Source organism: Eublepharis macularius, chromosome 4 (genome assembly GCF_028583425.1).
Source record: "Eublepharis macularius isolate TG4126 chromosome 4, MPM_Emac_v1.0, whole genome shotgun sequence".
NCBI classification, from domain to species: domain Eukaryota; kingdom Metazoa; phylum Chordata; class Lepidosauria; order Squamata; family Eublepharidae; genus Eublepharis; species Eublepharis macularius.
Genome location: NC_072793.1, coordinates 114,131,418 through 114,151,341, shown reverse-complemented (window position 1 = coordinate 114,151,341; position 19,924 = coordinate 114,131,418). Strand labels below are relative to the sequence as shown.

The window sequence follows — 19,924 nt, the reverse complement described above, 5'->3', positions numbered from 1 at the left end:
ATTGAACTATATTGTTGGCTTTTCTGTAGGATTACTCTACAATACTACAATCACAAACACACTAAGAATGTCTTTAAAATGTAAGGCATGTACAGAAAACTGGGAGAAATTCAATAAAGCTCATAAGTGAACACACTTAATAGATATGTTATATTTTTCTCCTGTATGTCATGTTGCTAAGCTGCCATCCAGTTTGATGGTACACATGGTAGTTTTTGACAAGATGGGGCTTCAGTAATAGCAAACTGAATGGTAATGTGTATAGCCTATTGTGTGGGAAGCTTGTACTCTCTTTCCTGCAGTGCTCTTGTTTCCCTTCTCAGATATCTTTAGGAGCAATCAAAAAGAAATGTGCATTGATTCTCCTGTCTTGTAAAGTAGCGTTTATCCAGTGAAAATACAAGTAGTTGACTGCGAGTTTCCAGTTTCTTCCAGGACAAAAAATATGTTGTTTTGGTTCTTTAGCCCAAAAAGAATAGGAAAGGAGCCCGTGATTGTTCAGTAAGAGCTGAGAATTCCAGGGATGTGTTCATGTCACCATTCTCCTTCTTTTGGACTAACATAGCTGAAGAGTTCTATAGTGTGTCAAGTACTGAGAGTCTGATAGGTCCCTGCAGCTATCCGTAAAACTGCCACTTGACACACAATTTATGTAGCTGACACACAATCTGTGTAGCTGGACAAGGGGCCGACATCACAGCAGGCTTCTGTGAAGCATGTCTGCAGTGAGATGTAAGATATTTAATTTCTAAAATGGAAAAAGTTTCAGAGTTACCTCTCTGATCTGTAAGCAAGCACTTCTTAAAGGACTGATTCCTTTAAGAGTGCTGAAAGAACTTTCTAGAGAACTTGCAGAACCCCTGTCCATCATCTTCAAGGCCTTCTGGAGGACTAGGGATGTGCCACAAGATTGGAGAAGAGCAAATGTTATCCCAATCTTTAAGAAAGGGAAGAAGGATGACCCAGGAAACTACAGGCGGTCAGTCTGACTTCTGTTGCTGGGAAGATATTAGAACAGGTTTTAAAGGGATCAATCTGTAAGCATCTGAAGGACCGCTCAGTGATCAGCATGGTTTTGTCCCTAACAGATCTTGCCAGACCAACCTGGTTTCCTTCTTTGATCGAGTGACCAGCTTACTGGATCAGGGGAACTCTGTTGATGTGATTTATCTGTATTTCAGTAAAGCTTTTGATAAGGTCCCCCATGACATTCTGGTGGGCAAACTGGAAGACTATGGACTGGACTATAGGACAGTTCGGTGGATAGGGAACTGGTTAGAGGACCACACCCAAAGAGTGGTGGTCAACAGCGTTTCATCAGATTGGAGGGAGGTGTCCAGTGGGGTGCCGCAGGGCTCAGTTTTGGGCCCGGTACTTTTCAATATTTTTATCAATGATCTGGATGAAGGAGTGGAAGGGCTGCTCATTAAATTTGCTGATGATACCAAATTGGGAGGAGTAGCAAACACCCAAGAAGATAGAATTAAAATTCAACAAGACCTGAATACTCTGGAGAAGTGGGCAGCTGCGAATAGGATGCAATTCAACAAAGACAAGTGCACAGTATTACATCTGGGCCACAAAAATGGGAAGCACAAATACTGAATGGGGGATACACTTCTGGGCAGTAGTATATGTGAAAGGGATCTTGGGGTAAGAGTGGACTGTAAACTAAATATGAGCAGTCAGTGTGATGCGGTGGCAAAAAAGGCTAATTCAATCTTGGGTTGTATCAAAGGGGCCATAGCATCGAAATCGCAGGTCATAGCCCCTCTCTATACTGCCTTGGTCAGGCCGTACCTGGAGTATTGTGTGCAGTTCTGGAGGCCTCACTTCAAAAAGGATGTGGACAAAATCGAGAGGGTGCAGAGGAGAGTGATGAGGATGATCAGGGGTCTGGAGACTGAGCCCTACGAGGAAAGGCTGAGGGCCTTGGGAATGTTTAGTTTGGAGAAGAGATTAAGGGGGGACATGATTGCTCTCTTTAAATATTTGAAAGTCTGTCATTTGGAGGAGGGCAGGGAGCTGTTCCAGTTGTCAGCAGAGGGTAGGACCCGAAGCAATGGGCTTAAATTACATGCACAAAGGTACCGGCTGGATATTAGGAAGAACTTTTTCACAGTCAGAGTAGTTCAAAAGTGGAATCAGCTGCCTAGGGAGGTGGTAAGCTCCCCCTCACTGGCAGTTTTCAAGAAGAGGCTGTTTGAATATTTGTCAGAGATGCTTGAGGCTGATCCTGCACCGGGCAGGGGGTTGGACTAGATGGTCTGTATGGCCCCTTCCAACTCTATGATTCTATGATTCCTCAGTGGTGAGCGAAAAAGTAGTTTATTTAGCTTAAAGTCATTCTCTTTAGGTTAACTTCTAGTATTAAGAAAGGGTTTGTATATGTGTTTGTGTGTCTGCATTTTATGTAAAACAAATTACAGATGCCTTCTGGAAAGGAAAAGCCAATAAACAACAATTACAGTGCATAGCACTTAAGATGTTATAACTGTTCTTTAAAAATGCTGTGGCAGTTCTGAATTTATTGTTAAGAGCCCGAGGTAAGGAATAATACCTAAGAGGAGAATTAAATTGTATTTCAGAAAGAAAGAAAAAATTCAGTAGTGGAATAAATACATTATGAGGCCTGTAATAAACAAGTTTGCTGGAGGTCACCAAACTTCCTAGCTTTTCCTTCTCCCCAGCAGTCTTTCCTGACCCAGGCATGGGCTGCAGAATGAGGAGGGGGAAAGTGGTGAAATCACTCCCATCTGCATGGGGAGAGTTCCACTGATGGAAGAGGAAGAAGAGAATGATTTCACTACCTTCTGTCTCCCCTCTGTTGTCTCCCAGTCTACATGGCTCCATGCAGGTCTCATGGTCCTGGGAATAAACTTTCCTGAGGTGAGGTGTCTGTTGTGAGGAGGGGAAAGCTGGGATTGGTGGTCTTTTTGCAGTTTTTGTGCTGAATTCAGCCCAAGGATTTATCTTTACAAGATAATTTTTGTTTATGTTATAAATGTGAGTTGAATTTCACTTGTGATAAACATAGAACCTACCATAGAAGACTTAAGGCTGTTTTAGATATCAGTTCCTGCCATCATATCTTCCTCTCCCTATGCAACTTCAGATGGTATGTTTGGGTGGTTATGTGCTGAATGCCATTCCATGTTACAATTATGCCCCGTGTAAAGTAGTTTCTATCTTAAGACCGTAGCCTTCTGAACCCAATTGTTTTGCAACCAGATATGCAAATAGACATCATTCATGTGCTGAGAGTCAGTTTAACGTGTAAGGTAGGAACTTGGAGATTTTAATCTCGGCGACTTTGGGGCTCTGAACAATACATTTTGTACTTCATAGGCCAGGGAAATTGCTGCAGCCGAGTTCAGACACTTATTGGCTCAGGTCTGCTGTTCATGTGAGCATACTGTGCCTACAAGTGATGAAAGGGGCATACTTAAGCAGGTATACTCAGAAGTAAATTCCATTTTATTCATGCGACCTTACTCCAAGGAAAGCATTCTCAGGATTGTGGCCAAAGATGTCCAAAAGTAATGTGTGACCCAAGATGCCACTGTTCCAAAATTGTGCTGCTTAAGAGTGTTTTTTTGTGCCGCAGGTGTGATGAATACGTCACCCAGCTGGATGAAATGCAGCGCCAGCTCGCTGCAGCGGAAGATGAGAAGAAGACCCTGAACTCCTTGCTCCGAATGGCCATTCAGCAAAAGCTGGCTTTGACCCAGCGCCTTGAGCATCTGGAGCTGGATCACGAGCAGTCCAAAAGGGTGCGCACAAAATCCGCTTCCAAAGCCAAGAGTAGTAACCCCAGCGTAAGTCATATACGATCCTGCGGAGACAGATCTGAAGGGTCTGTGCTCAATAACCAGGTCTTTTGCAGTGAGAAATATAAGATCTGTTGTGACTAAGAAGGCAAATAGAAGGTCATAAATATGTATCTGATGTTTGTGCTGTTCGGTGTCAGCATAAATCCCCACTATTTTAATGTTGCAGTGATGAGTGGATTTGTACTAGTATGTTGTTAAACCATGTAATACAAGTTGTATTATAGTGGTCTTAACTGTAACTGATTCACAAGCATGGGGTGGGGGGTAATGCTGTTAACAAGTTAAGCAGTGGAGAAGTTCTTGGCTGCTTCTGCAAGGAGCAAGTATGGTTTTACTGTCTAGGGTAAGTGTTAAAAGTGCACACCAGGTATATGGCATCTGGTGTTCTTAAATGTAGCTTGTATAGCACAAATGTGATCCTTTCCCCTGCGTTGGAAGCATACTTCATGATGGAGATAATTTCTCTGGCGAAAGCATCTCCTTGCCTAATATGTTTGAGAAGTGGTGAAATGAGTCATTTGCAATTAGATACATAACCTGGGTATGGAGAGACCTTTAAAGCAAAACGCAAATTAAGCTTGTTGTGGTGGCAAGCTTCACATTATCACCTCTTATCAAAGTCCAAATACTTTCATATAAGCTGCAAAAGCCAGAAGAACTCAAGGAGGGAGGCTGGATGTTGAGATCCTCTGAAATGTTTTTCTGCTTGGCTTCAGGGGATTAACCTATAGAAAATTGCACACACATGCACACACAAGATATACAATATTACTCATTTTGGAGTGAAACTTAATGTTAAAAACAAGATTAGGATCACCCAGAAAAGTTATGCTGCGGGACAGTAACATCTACTGCAAAGATTTCTCTGGTATCATGTTGTTGGCCAGCATAATGCTCTGGGAAGAAGATATTACATACCAGGCACTATTCAGCCAAAATTAAGCTTCAGGTCTCCAGTTGCAATCAATGGAGTTGTGCTCATTGTTATGCTGTCTACACAGTATATATGCTTTTAAAATTGTTAATAGGAATATGTTTTAGTATTGTCAAGTTGCAATGCAGTTCTTCTTACCTGACAGTATTAAGGCTCAGTAGGCTAACATTACAGAGCTCTGACTTTTGTTTACGCAAAACAATAAAACAGAAAATACTGCATTTCTTATGCAAGCACATATTTGACAGGGCTCTACATTCTAGGCACAGGAAATTAAATGACCACTTTATTATTGCTAATACAGAATTATGAAGTTGGTTAGGTATATGTGTTTTTAAAAAATACTTTGTCCACTATTGAACGTTTAAGGGGCCTCTTTAGCCACTTAATTTCAGTAAGTTATTAACAATAATAATAAAAGTGTACTTCATAATTGGTGCCTATAATGATACAAGACTGGAGGTAATGATAATAATACAATGATAATGATACAAGACTGGGGATAAAACGATGTGGTAAATTTAAAGAGCACAATAAGGCGCATTGTTTTTTTTAAAAGAACAAAAGAAAAAGATTCAAAAGTGCCTAGTCCCAACTTTTATTTTAATGTAAAGCCCTGTCCATTTTGTACTCCTTTCAAATTACTTTGTATGCTTAGAATATTACTAGAGAGTGATGCAAGACTGCACAGCTGTACCTTCTGCTGATGGTAGTACAGTTCCGCCCCTCCCCCTCCCGCCAAGCCATGCTAAGAATAATCTTGGTGTTGTACTGCCTCATCTCATATTACCGTTTCTTTTGTAGATGATCAGCAGCTTGCTTCCTCTGCATTGCCGCTCTGCCTATAAAGTAGTTAGGAGCTATAGCAATGTTACTGTAAGGTAATAAGGGGAGTGCTGCCTGCTTTCCCAGCAGAGGAAACTACGTGGTGCTTGGACTTCTTGAGAAATTAGAACCCCCCCCCCCAAAAAAAGTCTGCAAAAAGAAACCCGAGAATCTCGCATCTATTTCAGATATAAAAAGTTATAACTGCTGATATGTCCAGGTCTAATACGTTACTGAAGAATCAACTAACATGAGAGAGTTGGTTTCTTTAAAAAAATTTAGATTGTTTAATGTCAGAATGGCAGGCTCCATATGCCTCACTTATTACTGCCTTTGCAGGAAACACTGTATTCTCTGGAATTTGAGCTTTAATATTGCTAGGTAGCAGGTTTTGATGTTTTTAGAAACAGAACACCTTTTAACAATGTTCAATCCTGCTTTGTTCCTCTTTGCTGCACAATAACCCCAAAGGCCTTTTAACTGCCCTCCCCCATCATTCTTGCTTTGTATGTGAATTTTTAAAAGATGCCTGTGGGAGGGAAAATAACTAGGCATTTAGAATGCTACCCTGTTTTGCTCCATTTGAAGCAACCATCTCTTATGCTTCCAGATTAATGGGGAGCTGTTAGTACAATGCGAACTGTATCCTTTGTTCCTGGTTGTGCTTGTAGTATAGAGTACTCACAGGAAAAAGGAGGTTTTAAGAAATGGATTGCATTGGCAAGTTTTCAAGTTAATTGAAAAAAAAACCGAGAAGTATCAGTGTTGTTTGAAGTTATCATTGTCTTATCAATGTCAATTCATTACAACGGTTTGAGAGCTCAGCACAGGTTGGATAGTGGTTTTGTTGTCATCTCTACCCTTCTTTTTAACAAACAGAGGTGTAGTCCGCTGAGCTCTTGGATCATGTTATGTCTGGAACTTTCACCAGTTGCCATGCTTGGGTCAATCCCATCCTGGAGCAGCCCTCCTTCACTGTTAAACGTTTGTGAATGCTGTATGGGTCCAATTGGTCTTAATCCTTGGTAGAAAGAGAAAGATTAATTCTGTAAGGTGATATGCAGATTCTGTTTCTAAACTTGAATTCCAGATGTTCAGAGTTTGTATGAGGGAGTCAGTTTCCTAAAACTAACTTCAGTTGATATATTTTAAAAGGGTCTGCTTTTGTTGAGTTGGGATACAGCATGGAAAATTACTAAGCCATCACCTACCTCTGCAAGTAGGACTTTTCTCATAAATTATTTACTGCCCTCTGCATTGTCTGGCATGATACACTGACCTGCATGTTTCTGGAGAACCTACAGCTTCATTGATAACTTCTCTTGCTTACTCAGTGCTGTCTACTTTTTGCTTGAGCAGCATAGCTTGATTCAGGACTTGTAAGGAACTTTCTTCCTGCAGAGCTTTTGCTAACTGGCAAGTGCATCAAAGCATTGTTTCAGATGCTTGGAAAGCACACTCAAGCTAAGTTGGTTGCTTGACCTTTGAAGACTAACAGCCCCTCAGCTGACTAATGTGCTATGGACATCTTGCAGCACACCATTGTATTTTTAAAGTTTCTAGTTCTTAAACTGAAGCATAATAACCAAGCTTTTTGAAAAATTTCTAATGTTATTATTTTTTTTACTTTCCACTTTGCAGCTGTAGAGTAGTTCCTGGAGATGGCCATTGCAACTGGGCAACTTCGTATCTTAGCCTGTGTCGATATGGTTAGAAGTGGTGGTAGCCCGTTGCGCAAAGAATGGAAACCACTGATAATGAACCTTCTTTTCCCCCTTAAAACAAAGCCACACTATTTTCAATTTGCATTCAGTGTTTTTTTTTTATTCCCCCTTTTTGACACACTGTGTCTGGATGCAAACAAACCAGCAAAAAGCTTTACACCTTTAAGTGCTGCTGCAGGAAGAAACCTTACAAATGCTGAAGAAACCTACTTCATAATGTAATAATTGCCATGGTGGCTTACTCTGGCCTGCTAGAAATGTTCAGATGGTATTTTGTTTCCTAAGAGCATTCATTAAAAAAAATCTGATTGTTTAAACCTGTGCACTTTTAATATTTTGATATTTACTTTCTTTTTATTCTTTTTGTAGAAGAGTTTATATATTAAAAAAAATCCAGTGACTTATGCTAACAATCTCCCTCCAGTTTGGACTTGTGCTTGATGTTTTTTATTGTTTTCTATTTGCATGTGGCAGAGTTATATATTATATTGGTTTTGCTCTGCACTGTGTTTAAGAAAAGAACTTAAGACAAACTGGGTTCTGCTAAAGTATATATGTGCTGTGAATCAGCAACTTTCTTTCCTTTTTCATTCATTTTTTGTTTAATTATAAAATGTTAAGCTTTATCTGTTTTAAATTACTGATTTTTAACTGCCATGTTAATTGAGAAATCCAGGGTATTCAAATTCTGGGGTTTTTTCATATTGTATTATTATTCTTAGGAATAGTTCAATGTAACAAGAAGAAAACTTGACTTTGCTCTGGTTAAAACAGTTATAGGCACTTGAAAAAAAATTAGTGTTACCTGTAAATTCCAGATTGTCTGGGTTTTAGGAAGATGTTATGGCGTATGATTGGTTAACAGAATTTTATACAATACCATTTAAATTCCAAATTGGAATTGTTTTTGTTACTACTTTATTTTATTGTGCCAAATTGTGGTACAGTTTAGGAAGACAAATTCTAAAGTTAGTGATGGGGTGTTCTATTTCAGCGCCTTTGTGTTGTTTAATTGTTGCCAGTAGTGCCTTTCATAATTTTAACAGAGAGTGTAGGCTAGTCTGTCCAAGAAGAAAGGAAACAGTGGTTTTGGAATTGCGGGATCCATGTGGAGCAATAAGTGCAAGTGAATTGCCCTATCGCACATTTTTTTTTAAATGGCTAGACCGACTATAGAGATGATGTCTGTGCAAATTGTAAAAAATTCTGTTAGTCAATGATACTTCATCCTGCAAATCTTTGCAAATTCAGGGGCATAAAAGAAAAACAAATATTAAATGAAATCCAATTTACAGTTTGTGAACCAAATGAAAAAAAAATGAACAAGATGTATTTAACACATTTGTGGTTGCAGTACAGAGGATGTTTGGGGACTTTTGGTGTTCTGCTAGCTTTGTATGGTGGTGGATCCAGTTTAACCATAGTATTGTTTGCAAATGAGAAGAAGAAGAAGAAAAATGATGTTTAATATTTTTCTCTTGCATGTTATATCTAATCATTGTAATTTCAGGAAACAGAAACTGAAATGTGGATCAACAAAATGTACCTGCTAGTCATGGTGCTATTTGTTGAGGCTACTTGGAATAATTAAATTGGTACTTCTGGGGGAGAAAGAAAACTCCTCCATCTTTTTTTTTTTTTAAAAAAGGTAAAAAGTGTAATAATAATGTCATGGGGAAAGTTTTCTGTTTGCTGGAAAAACTTTATAATTCCTAGAAGTGGGGACTTGTATTGTCATCTTTTGGTTACAGTATTGACTCATATTATGTTTAAAATTACATCTCTATGTGGGTATTTATTTGAAATGTCAAAGTACTGTATTATGTTTTTATGTGCATTACCTTTTAGTGGCAGATTGATTTCCATTTTATTGTTATGTGCATGTACCCTTTGCCAAGTAACCTTTACACAGACCTGGAAAAAGTGGATGCTTAAAAGAAAGACGTGGAAGCTGATTAAGGGACACTCTGTGTTAATTTGATAATTTTAGGATGTGTAGAGGGCAAAAAAATGTTAATTCCAAATTAATCCAAAAAGAGTGTGGGTTATTTAGGAAAGCAATCTACCTGCATAAAGGTAGTCACGTTGGCAGTATCAATAAAGGAGAAAGAAGAGATTATGTCTGGTGTATTTTTGAATTATGATTCTCTCTTTCCACTGTGGACTAAGCATCATTTTACTGCGCCCTGCAAAAATATGTGTATTTGCTAATTTTTACCCCACTTTTCTCTAAAATAGGAACAGCTTACAAAATACAATATAAATAAACAGAATGACACATTTCAGTTCATCACATCCTGGGCTAGTTCTGGATCCTCCTGTCAGGGCCTCTACAAATAGAGCAAGGCCACAAAGGATAAGGCATGGACAAAGAGTTAAGGACCAAGAGCCCTTTGGTTTGTGCCTCTAAAACAGGAGGAACAAAGCTCAGCCCAGATCTCATTCAGTCACTATAAATATGTCCCTAGCCTGCCTGCCTTCCTCATACTGAGGAATTATGAAAGGTATTTTTTAAAAAAACAAACATATAAGGCCAGCCGTCCAGCTGGGGACCCTCTGTGAGCATTTAGGTCCAGGTAATGTGTACCTGTTTCCCACTTCCAAGGCCCCCCAGTGCCTGGGCCCTGTCTATGTTTATTTGAATATCTTTATATCTTTAGTAGTTTTTGTTTCTATTTCATGGTCTCTTTACACATTACGGACATGTTCTAGCAAGCCATTTTAAGTCCATGATTTCAATAGGAGAAATGTATTTAAAAGTGAGATTTCAAAGTGTTTACGTTTGTTCACAAACAAGGTATTTTTCAGGTATGTTCTTCATGTGGCTTGGAAAACAAAAAGTAACACCCTCAAGGACTGGGCACTGCACAGGTAATATTTTTCTATATAATACTTACATATACACAAACATATGAAAACACTTCAAAAGTGTCTGAGTAGATTTCAAAAAGCTCTTGTTTGGACAGACTTTGAACGATGAAGGTGCCATTGCTGGTTGTAAGATATAACAAAAATGCAAGCAATAAATACTGAAACAGCCTTTCCTCTTGCAGAAAACACATTACATTTTATTGGAATTTGTTTGCTTAAGGACATCTTGCACCTCCCTCTTTAAAAGTACCTTCCACTAGAGAGTTCACTGTGGCATATAGGGGAGCGATCCCATTTTATCATCATACAAACCTAGGGTTAGACTTGAGAGATGGTGGCTACCTGACTAATCTAGGTATGGGACTTGAACTCCAGCTTCCCTGGCCTGTCACTGTATTTAATACACCACACTGTTTCTTTGTTTGAACGTATGTTTTATATACTGTCTATCTAGATCTTGTTTTGTTTTGTTTATTCATAAAAGTCTGCAATTTACATTTTCTATGCAGGTTTGTCAATCTGCTGTGCTACATGACTAATGAAATTACAAATAGTAATAACCAGTCACTTTTACTAATTTGTACATATATGAACAAGGAAAGCAGGTGAGATATTTTGTAAATATAACCTCAGTGGTGAAATTTTTTTACTTTGATAATCTTTGTTATCGGGAAGTTTAGAATCTTCCATTGGAATGCAGCACAAACAAGATTTATGATTTTATTTCCTTCCCGATATATTTTATGTTGCAGTTACAGTGTAACAATAACATAGCAAGCTTTACAATGGCAATATGGTGCAAAGAATGCATCAGTTAAATAAAACATTCAGTGAAACATTTTAGTCCTTATCTTCAGTTCTAATGATTCAAAAAAGCTGTTATCGTGAAACAAATTTCTCCATACATCAATTAAAATTTTTAAAAATACCTTTTCAACATGTAATTAGATATGTCAGTTTTATACAAAGCAAAGTACTTCCTCATTCCTCTGGTCTGGTTACCATAAGAAATACTAGATTTTCATTTAGATGCCAATTTCAGTAAACTGGGAGCATAAGCTTGCAACCTTAGCAGCGGATGGAAGTTTTAGGTTGACAGATGTTGCTCTTCTTAATCTTGGGGGGGATGAAACCTTCTCCTATTCCCACCTGTCATGGCCAGTTTGCAATTTAATGCTGAATGCTTGTTGCCTGGCTGTAGTGAAACCTTTAGCAGCCAAAAGAAAAAAAAAGATTGGATTATAATGCAATCTTTTGTCATGAGAAGAGTTTTGAGTTTCCAGTTACTAGGCCTAAACCTTCAGACTGCTGGGTTCCTTTAGGGACTGCTGGAATGACGTGCTTCTCATTAAACTAGGTAATGGAAAAAGAATATTTTTCTACCCCACATGCATGACTTTAAAAGGAAGATGGCAGCAGTGCTGCCTTCTCTTTGCAAAGCCTCCAAGATAATTTTCAGCATGTAAGCTTGACTAGAATTAAAAGAGTAATTTGCCATCATTTTCTGCTCCTAAAGAATGCATGCTATTACCAAGACATGAAAGTGGTCAAACCATAGGTTTGGAATCTGTGAGCTGCAAGCAGAACGTGTTCGCATCTTTCCCCAACTTCCCCTAGGAGGTAAGGATGTGCACTAAAAAACAAATTGATATTTTTTCAGATTCTGGTGTCAGGATTTGCAGCAGCTGCTGCTGGGCAGGGCGCTGGGCAGGCTGCTCCTGATGTCAAAGGGGGGGCCAGGGATTCTGTGGGACCCTGCTCTGTGGACAGAGGGATGGTATACATCACCCAGACTCCCTCTCAATCCACTCACTGGCCCACTCAACCTCTGCCACTCACCCTCTTTGATCTCTGCCATCTCCTCCTCCCTCATCCATTCTCCTCCTTGCCTCTGCTCCACTCCATCACTCCTACTCAAACCCACCACCCAGAGCTCTTCCTAGCCAGCCTTTATAGGGTTTTCTTTCTCCGCCTCGCCCCGCCCCACCCTCCTTTCAGGCTTGTTCCCTCTCCTGACTTGGCCCAGCTGTGCCTCCCCTCAGGTGTTTCCCTCCCATCACTCATCCCTTCTAGGCTTCCTTGCCTTTCTGGCAGGGTGGGGTTAAATGTGAACAATCCCCAGCTGAGGTTTCCTTGGCCTTGCTCTCGAGGATCTGCCCCAGTAGGCCTCTGAGCTGCTGAGCTTCCCTGGCCTTGCTCATGAGGAGCTGCCCCAGTCGGCTTCTGTGCGGCTGAGCTTCCCTGGCCTTGCTCGCGAGGAATTGCCCTGGCCAGCTTATGGGCTGCCTGCCCATTCATGCTGGGTGGGGCTGCCCATCTCCTCCCCCAGAATGCCTGTGGCAGCTCCACCTGGAGTTGCTTTGCTCCTGGCACTCCCTGAGCCTGGTTGTTGCCCTCTAGCTGGTGGATAGGCTGGGGAATTGCCCTGGCCAGCTTATGGGCTGCCTGCCCATTCATGCTGGGTGGGGCTGCCCATCTCCTCCCCCAGAATGCCTGTGGCAGCTCCACCTGGAGTTGCTTTGCTCCTGGCACTCCCTGAGCCTGGTTGTTGCCCTCTAGCTGGTGGATAGGCTGGGGCGTGGCTCTGAGCTGTTGTGGCTGCTTCTCCTCCTTGGCTGGTAAGGGCTCTGTTTGGGCAGCTGCTGGGTCCCTATTCCCCCTGCCTTTGCCCCCTCCCTCTGCCCTGCTTAGCTCCCCATCTTTTCCCTGGAGGGTGGGGCTGGCTGGCCTTGCCCTGCCCCTTCCAGCCCTCTGGGGCCTTGGGCCTTTGCCCCTTTCCCCTGGCACAGGCAGGTTCTGGCCCTGATGGCTGGCCGGGGCAGCAGGGCAGCTGCCTCCCATTGTTTCCTCCTGGTGAGGCCGGGGGCTGTGCCTCAGACCCCGGACCTCTGGTATCAGGAATCCAATAAATATAGTGTTCTTGATATTCAGGTCCAAATATACTGGCTTTGCATTCAGCTGTTGGAGCTTTTTTGGAATTCTGAAAATAACTGGGTCAAATATTTCCTATGTAGAAACTATGATGATTCTCTCATAGATCACATGAGGGAATCATAGCATGGTTGGGCAGACAGTTAAGCAGCTCTCCTGCTATGCAATACTCTTCACCTTTGAGATTCAGCTCCCCCTGCCCTTGGCCTGGGAAACCTCTTAAAAGGGAAAGGAAAAGCCCAAACCACAGTTCAGGGCAAGGAGTGTCTGCCTTCTGCCAGGTTCATTGTGCTAGAATTTTCCTGTTAGGCAGAGAAAGTACAGTGAGAGAAAGTAGAATTGTTATGATTAAAAATCTTTGGTCATGCAGATAACTGCATTCTTTCTTAGCATCTCACAGCTTCTCAAGCTGCATCTCCAGCACTCCCAAAGTATGTCAAAGATCCTAATAGTACTCCCAAAGAAGCCCAGAGAAGATCAGGCCTGCAGCACACCAGTGAACTCCAAACCCCCAGAGTGTGGCAGGGGCCATAACCCTGACAGGGGCCCATACAATGGACTCCTTGACCCAATCTTCTTGAAACATGGGAAGTCTTTAAAGGATGGGCAGCCCTCAGTCCTCTGCAATCTCGGTATAGTTTGCTTGAAAAACAGACCCTCCAGCCCCAGAAAGATTCTCCATATGGAATAATGGTTCTGGTTAATTCCAAATAATTGGGAAGCCAATATTAGTATATCCAAGAATCTCAGATATGATTGGGATTCCCAAATAATACCTGAAAAATACCAATAAGGTATTTTTCAGGTATATTTTCTAACCAGATATACTGAATTGCATACCACTACTGGGAGGCCCAAAGATCTCTGGAAAGTCAATGCTAGAGTATCTTGTGGACAAATCTCAGTAATATTTTTCCTTCTGCTAAAGAAGAAATAGGGTATGGAGTAAGCTTTCCATCAGCATTAGAAGGGAGACAATTTTGCTGTATTCCTTGCTGTTCCTTATATTTTGTCCATGAGGCTTTCCTGTTTCCTAGAATCAGCTTTTCAAAGATCTTTAAAAAACTTCTGGGAGAATGGGAAGGTTGCAAAAATGTATCTCTGTGAGTGCCTTGTGTTTGTGGTTTATAGGATCTAGTCTACAGTACAGGTTGTGTCACAAAGTTCCATCAAATCATGCAACTACTATTGCCTGTATAAGCCATCTGAAATATTGGTCTTGAACAGAGTGTATTTACATATCATTCTGTACATAGATATATGCATATAATGTAGTCCAGCACACTAACAGATAATACAAATGCAACGTTTATAATCTCAAAATTGGTGGGGTGGAGTGCAGAGGAGCATCAGAAACTGGCAGATTTTTCCAATACCTTTAGACATCTTCAGAATGATTTACATCTGAAGTGATTACTAGAGTGGTAGATAGATAGAAGGTTTATTGTATACAGCCATAGGCCATTACAAGTCACAAACAACAAACAGAACAGAAACACAAGTTTGAATAAAATTGATGTGACATGGTCAAAATCATTAAAATTTAAAACTAGGTACAGCCATTAAACCATTTCCAGTTGTCAAGTTCATATAGGGCAGACTACTAGAGTGGTAAGGAACTAATCCATCTACATTATTGAAGTGCGGTTTTCAAAAAGAGAGGTTTGATCTCAATATAAATGAATTTTCAAAAACAATCTTGATAACTCCTACCAATAGCCTATTTTGACTGTGCATCAAGAACATAATAACAGCAACAACAACATTTGATTTATATACCACCTTTCAGGACAATGTAACACCCACTCAGAGCGGTTTACAAGGTATGTTGTTATTATCCCCACAACAATCACCCTGTGATGTGGGAGGGGCTGAGAGAGTTCCAAGAAGCTGTGACTGACCCAGGGTCACCCAGCTGGCTTCAAGTGGACGAGTTGGGAATCAAATCTGGTTCTCTACATTAGAGTCCTGCTGCTCTTAACCACCAAACTGGCTCCCTTGAACTTTATAACAAATAATCAAGGAACATGAAAGAGATTGGTATCAGATCACTCAATTTGAAATTTTCTATTTTTTGCCATGTTATCTTAGTCACATACTACTTGGAAAGAACAACTCAGCTCCTTTATAGTTTAGGTATACTTATATTTTTAGAGTTTGGCAGCTTATAATGTTGTGATGGTCACCTGGACGTACTTGTGAGATGGTGTTACTTTAAATAGCCACATGGAAATTAAAATATCATTGAATAAAAGAAGTGTATTAACCGCCAAATCACAGTGCTGCTTGACAACTGAATGCTCCCTTAAAATGTTCAGTATTTACAGGCTCAGCCATCAATCTTCAACAGAGAGTTTGAGTCTTGTTTCTTTATTTGTTCCGGTGAGAGCCAGCATGGCGTAGTGGCTACAGTGTCAGACTAGGACCTAGGAAACTCAGGTTCAAATCCCCACTCTGCCACAGAAGATTGTTGGAGTGACCTTGGACCAGTTACACTCAGCCTAGCCTATCTCACAGGGGTGATGTTAATTAATTGTAGGCTAGGAGAATTATGTAAGCTGCTTTCGGTCTCCACTGAGGAGGAAGGCAGGATCTAAGTGTTTTTTAAAAAAAGTTTATATTTATATTTCCCTGATAGTCAATGTATTAATTAAAAATAATTGGATCATTCTAGATCTGATTTAACAAAACCTTGAATATGCACACAGATCACTGACATACCGCATAGAAATCTGTTCTGTATAAGCATACATATTCTACCTAAGTTGACTTTAAGAAAAAAGATTTTTGTTTTAAAGTTACCCAGAGATGTTGCTTCTTAAGGGCAAAGCAGATTTCATTGATTTCTAATAGGAGACATTCTGGGGTGACAGTGTGTGGCTAGCTTCTATACATGCCATTTCACAAGGCAACACATTGCTTTACTGAACTTTCAGGTTTTTGCTCTCTAAAGGCATGATATAAGATGTTTCGGACCATGCTGAAGAAGAATTGTTGCAAACTCCATTCCATTTGTTCTGGGATTTAGTTTGGACTTAAAGCCATTTATTCATGAGAAAACATCCATTAAGGCTGTAAAACTGTAAGTGAAATGGTGAAAAAGTATAAATGAAACAGCAAAAAGAATGCATGTTTGTGGATTACTAGAGTGGATTTACACAAACCAAAATGCAAACTCTCAGGCCCACTGTGTCAAAACATCCTAAATGGTGGTCTAAAGTTAGTCTGCAACAACATATAAACTCTATATTACATGCTAAACACCGCAAGGGTCTGCATATTTTTTGAATATCCTTTAGAGAGCTTCACATCCGCAGTGAATTAGCTCAAGATCACTTTTCTAGATTGCATCCCCATCATTTGTTATTTTATAAAAACTGCCTGAGGATATTCAGAACAGAAGTCTTTTAATTGCTGTTTCCAATTGCATCATTTTTCTGCTTCTAATTATAAAGATATACCTAATATCAGAAAAATAAGCATTTGCTAGTGCCTTGTGTTTCACATTATTGCTGCAATTTTCACACCTCCCCATAAGGAAGGTCACAATTATATTCCCATATTGCATATTGGGGAGGGGGCTGCTGGGCTGTGATGGGCTGAACTAAGATTCAAAGGGAGGAGTTACTGGCAGAACATGTCCTTGGTATGCAGAAGGTGGCAGATTCAATCAATAGCACCAATCTTTACAAAAGGTTATGAGATGATAGATCTGGGAGAGATACTGAAGCGCCTCTGCCAATTAAAGTAGAGTAGATAATGCTGGGTCTGAGGGACTAATGGGCTGACACAGCTTCAAGGGAACTCTACAGACAGATTTTAATATCTGTCTATCAATCATTTTATTCCTTCTAATTTTTTTTTATAAAATGCGTTAGCTGACTTTTCTCCTAAAATGTCTCCCCGTCAATATAAGTTTTGTGAACACAATGACATAAAACACCAAGAGAAGACTGCAGAATCTTTCTTTCTCCTCCCCTTTCTTTCAAGCACCTTTGATCCAATGATCTTGAGCAATAGGATAAGGAGTCTTTATTTCTTTAAGGAAAATGTGGTGGAGAGATACTTGGCCACAGCCAACATAGCCCTTGGATCTCTTTCCACCAACAGATAGGGGACTATATTATCTTTTAGTACAGTGGAAGGTAATTTAGTTGAAATAGGGGCAATCCATAATTCATGATAAGAGTTATAATGGGGGCATTCCAGTATCATATGGGAGGGACAAGGAGTCAACCTTTTTCAAAATACATGAGTAGAGTCTATCTGAATAAGGCAAATTGCAATATCTCCCATATAGGATGGCTGAGGGGACAGCGTTCAGACGTGTGAGCATGAATGCTCTATGATAACGAGAAACTACGTAGGTTGGAATGGAATCTTCAGTTCTGATGTTGGGCTAAGCTGTCCTTGTGCTATAGAACTATCAGCAGTGCCACAACTGTTCTGACACTGGAAACAGATTATTTCTGTTTAGCCTAGACAAGTATTCTCACCCTCTGCAAATTTATGGGCTATTCTGGGCAATCTGACAAGCCCACTTCCTGCTGCCTTCTCTTTCTGCACTAGAAATTTGTCAAGCTGTAATGACAGCCTGTCCTCTGTACTGGCAACATGATACCTTGAGCTGCTTCTTCCTAAGTCATCCTTCCTGTAGATCTTGTTTGCTACTTACTCAGATGTCACATCTGTCTGGATTTTTGGAAGACATTTTTAGGCAGAATTTATATAGTCTCTCTCTCTCTCTCTCTCTCTCTCACACACACACACACACACGCATACATGGTGAAAAGAACTGAGCAGTTTACTTGTACACTGATTTCTTTTGGAGTTTCCTTTTCATTTCTTTAAAGAGAGCTGGAGTATTTAGTGAATATAATATCGGATGTTGACAATATGTGTTAAAATCCCTGTTTAGTAGAGAAACTCACTTGAGTCCACAGCATCATTTCAAGAGAAATAATTGTAATATTACAGCCTTTGAAAGAGGGGAAATAAAACATTTAAATATTCCTGAGCAATTTTAAAAATTTGTTTCCCGCCTCTCCTTCAAGGAAGTCAGGGTGGCAAACATAATTCTCTTTTCCATGCCCATTAGCTCTCACAACAACACTGTGAGGTTGAGAAAGTAACTAGCTCAATGTTACCCAGTGAGTTTCACAGCTGAGGGCTTAGTGTGGTGTAGAGCTTAGTGTGCTGGCCTAGGATCTGGAACATCGAGGTTGAAAACCTGGATGGTACAGACGCTCACTGGGTGATGTTGGGCTATCACTGTCTCAGCCTAACCTACCCCACAGGACTGTTGTGATAGTAAAACAGAGGCAGGGAGACGGATGTAAGCATCTTGGGTACCCAACTGGGCAAAAAGTGGGGTGTAAGCACCTAAATAAATTAAACAAACTACATGTTAATGATCAATGTTCTTTTCTTTTACAAATTTAGCTGCCTGGGTTCCTTTATCAAGGAGGAGAATGGATGTGGAGGGGGGATCTTTAACCCTTTTCCTCCAGCTGTTTTCTTTATGAGTTGCTTTTATCCCCACCAGAGGGAAAAAATACAGGTACACTAGTGTTTTTCCAACAGAAGGAAAAGCAGTGTGGGTGTGGGGGGGAGGAGGTTTCCACTGAGAAAACGGCAGGGGAGGAAAGTGTTCAAGATCCCCCATCCCCATGCCCCTTGATAAACTGGTAAGTATTTCTGTTTCCAATGCAAGATGGAGGCATGAGTCCATCTTTCTTTCAAATGCGGAATATGCAAAACCGGCTTAGAAGCTTGTAGCTACAAGCAGAGTAAAATACAAATTCCAAATAAATACAAAAATACACATTCTAAGAAAAGCAAACTTGTCGCTTGTGTATATGAAAATGTACACACTTTCTTTTTTAAAAATATGTTTTTTTATTTTATTAAAACAAAAGGGGAGTACAGAAAAGAGGGGGGAAGAGGGACAAGAAAGGCAAATATAAAGCTATTTGCTACAAGGATTATTAAAATACAGAGTACAAAAATCATAACCTTTATAGATATTAGAATAATAATTGGAATAATAATAAGCCTATTTAGTATATATTTTTTACAAATAAACGCTACATGCAAAATTCAAACCTATTTCTACTCGTTATTTTAGTAATAAAAAAAGAAATATAGAATAGAATAAAAAACTCATTATTTCATTATTGCTCATCTTATTCTGTACTTTTCTTAACAAGAAAATTTACACACTTTCTTGTTTTGTATAATTTATTTGGCAACTCTGCCTTGTCGCATTTCTGCTCATAGAGAGGTATAGAAGAAGATATTCAGGGCTCCGAGTCCCCAACCTCCTGGCTACCGGAAAGCTTATTCAGCTGCTCCTCTGACTGCGGAGGTTCTCATGTACTTTTAAGCACTTCTGAATTATCAGGACTAGAAACTGAATGGGCTGGGAGGAGGACATGTGAGTGATGTTGGGCTTTTTTGAACTACCTGACAACAAGTAGCTATCAATAGCCACAAGAGTTCAACTCTGGCTTTTTAATGCCACGTTTAGAATTAGCACAACCTGGGTTTTTTCCCCTCCTGCTCATCCTGTATAAGTTGAAATAAAATAGATACTACAAAAAACATCAGAAATCACAAGCGCGTCCTTCTGCCAAAGATGCCGACCAATTGTTTTGGTCTGCAGTAGAACTGTTGTCCGGTGGTACCTTAGAAACCAACAAGATTTTCAGCCTGTAAACCTTTGAGAATCAAAACTCCCTTCTTCAGATATCTGGTATTTGAAAGCTTATACCTAAATATCTTGTTGGTCTCTTAAGGTGCTACTG

General features: G+C 40.1%; 1 protein-coding gene across 3 annotated transcripts in view; it reads left to right on the top strand.

Annotated features, from left to right (window-relative positions):
- Nucleotides 1–9,430, top strand: part of BICD2 (BICD cargo adaptor 2) — a 108,617-nt gene extending 99,187 nt beyond the window's left edge. Inside the window, exons 7-8 of one of the 3 annotated variants that reach the window (XM_054976879.1) lie at nt 3,608–3,773; nt 7,234–9,430. In XM_054976879.1, coding sequence (XP_054832854.1) covers nt 3,608–3,773; nt 7,234–7,239 — 172 coding nt within the window. In that variant the 3' untranslated portion in view covers nt 7,240–9,430. The other 2 variants (XM_054976878.1, XM_054976877.1) reach the window with 2 other exon arrangements.
- The last annotated feature ends 10,494 nt before the right edge of the window (nt 9,431–19,924 follow it).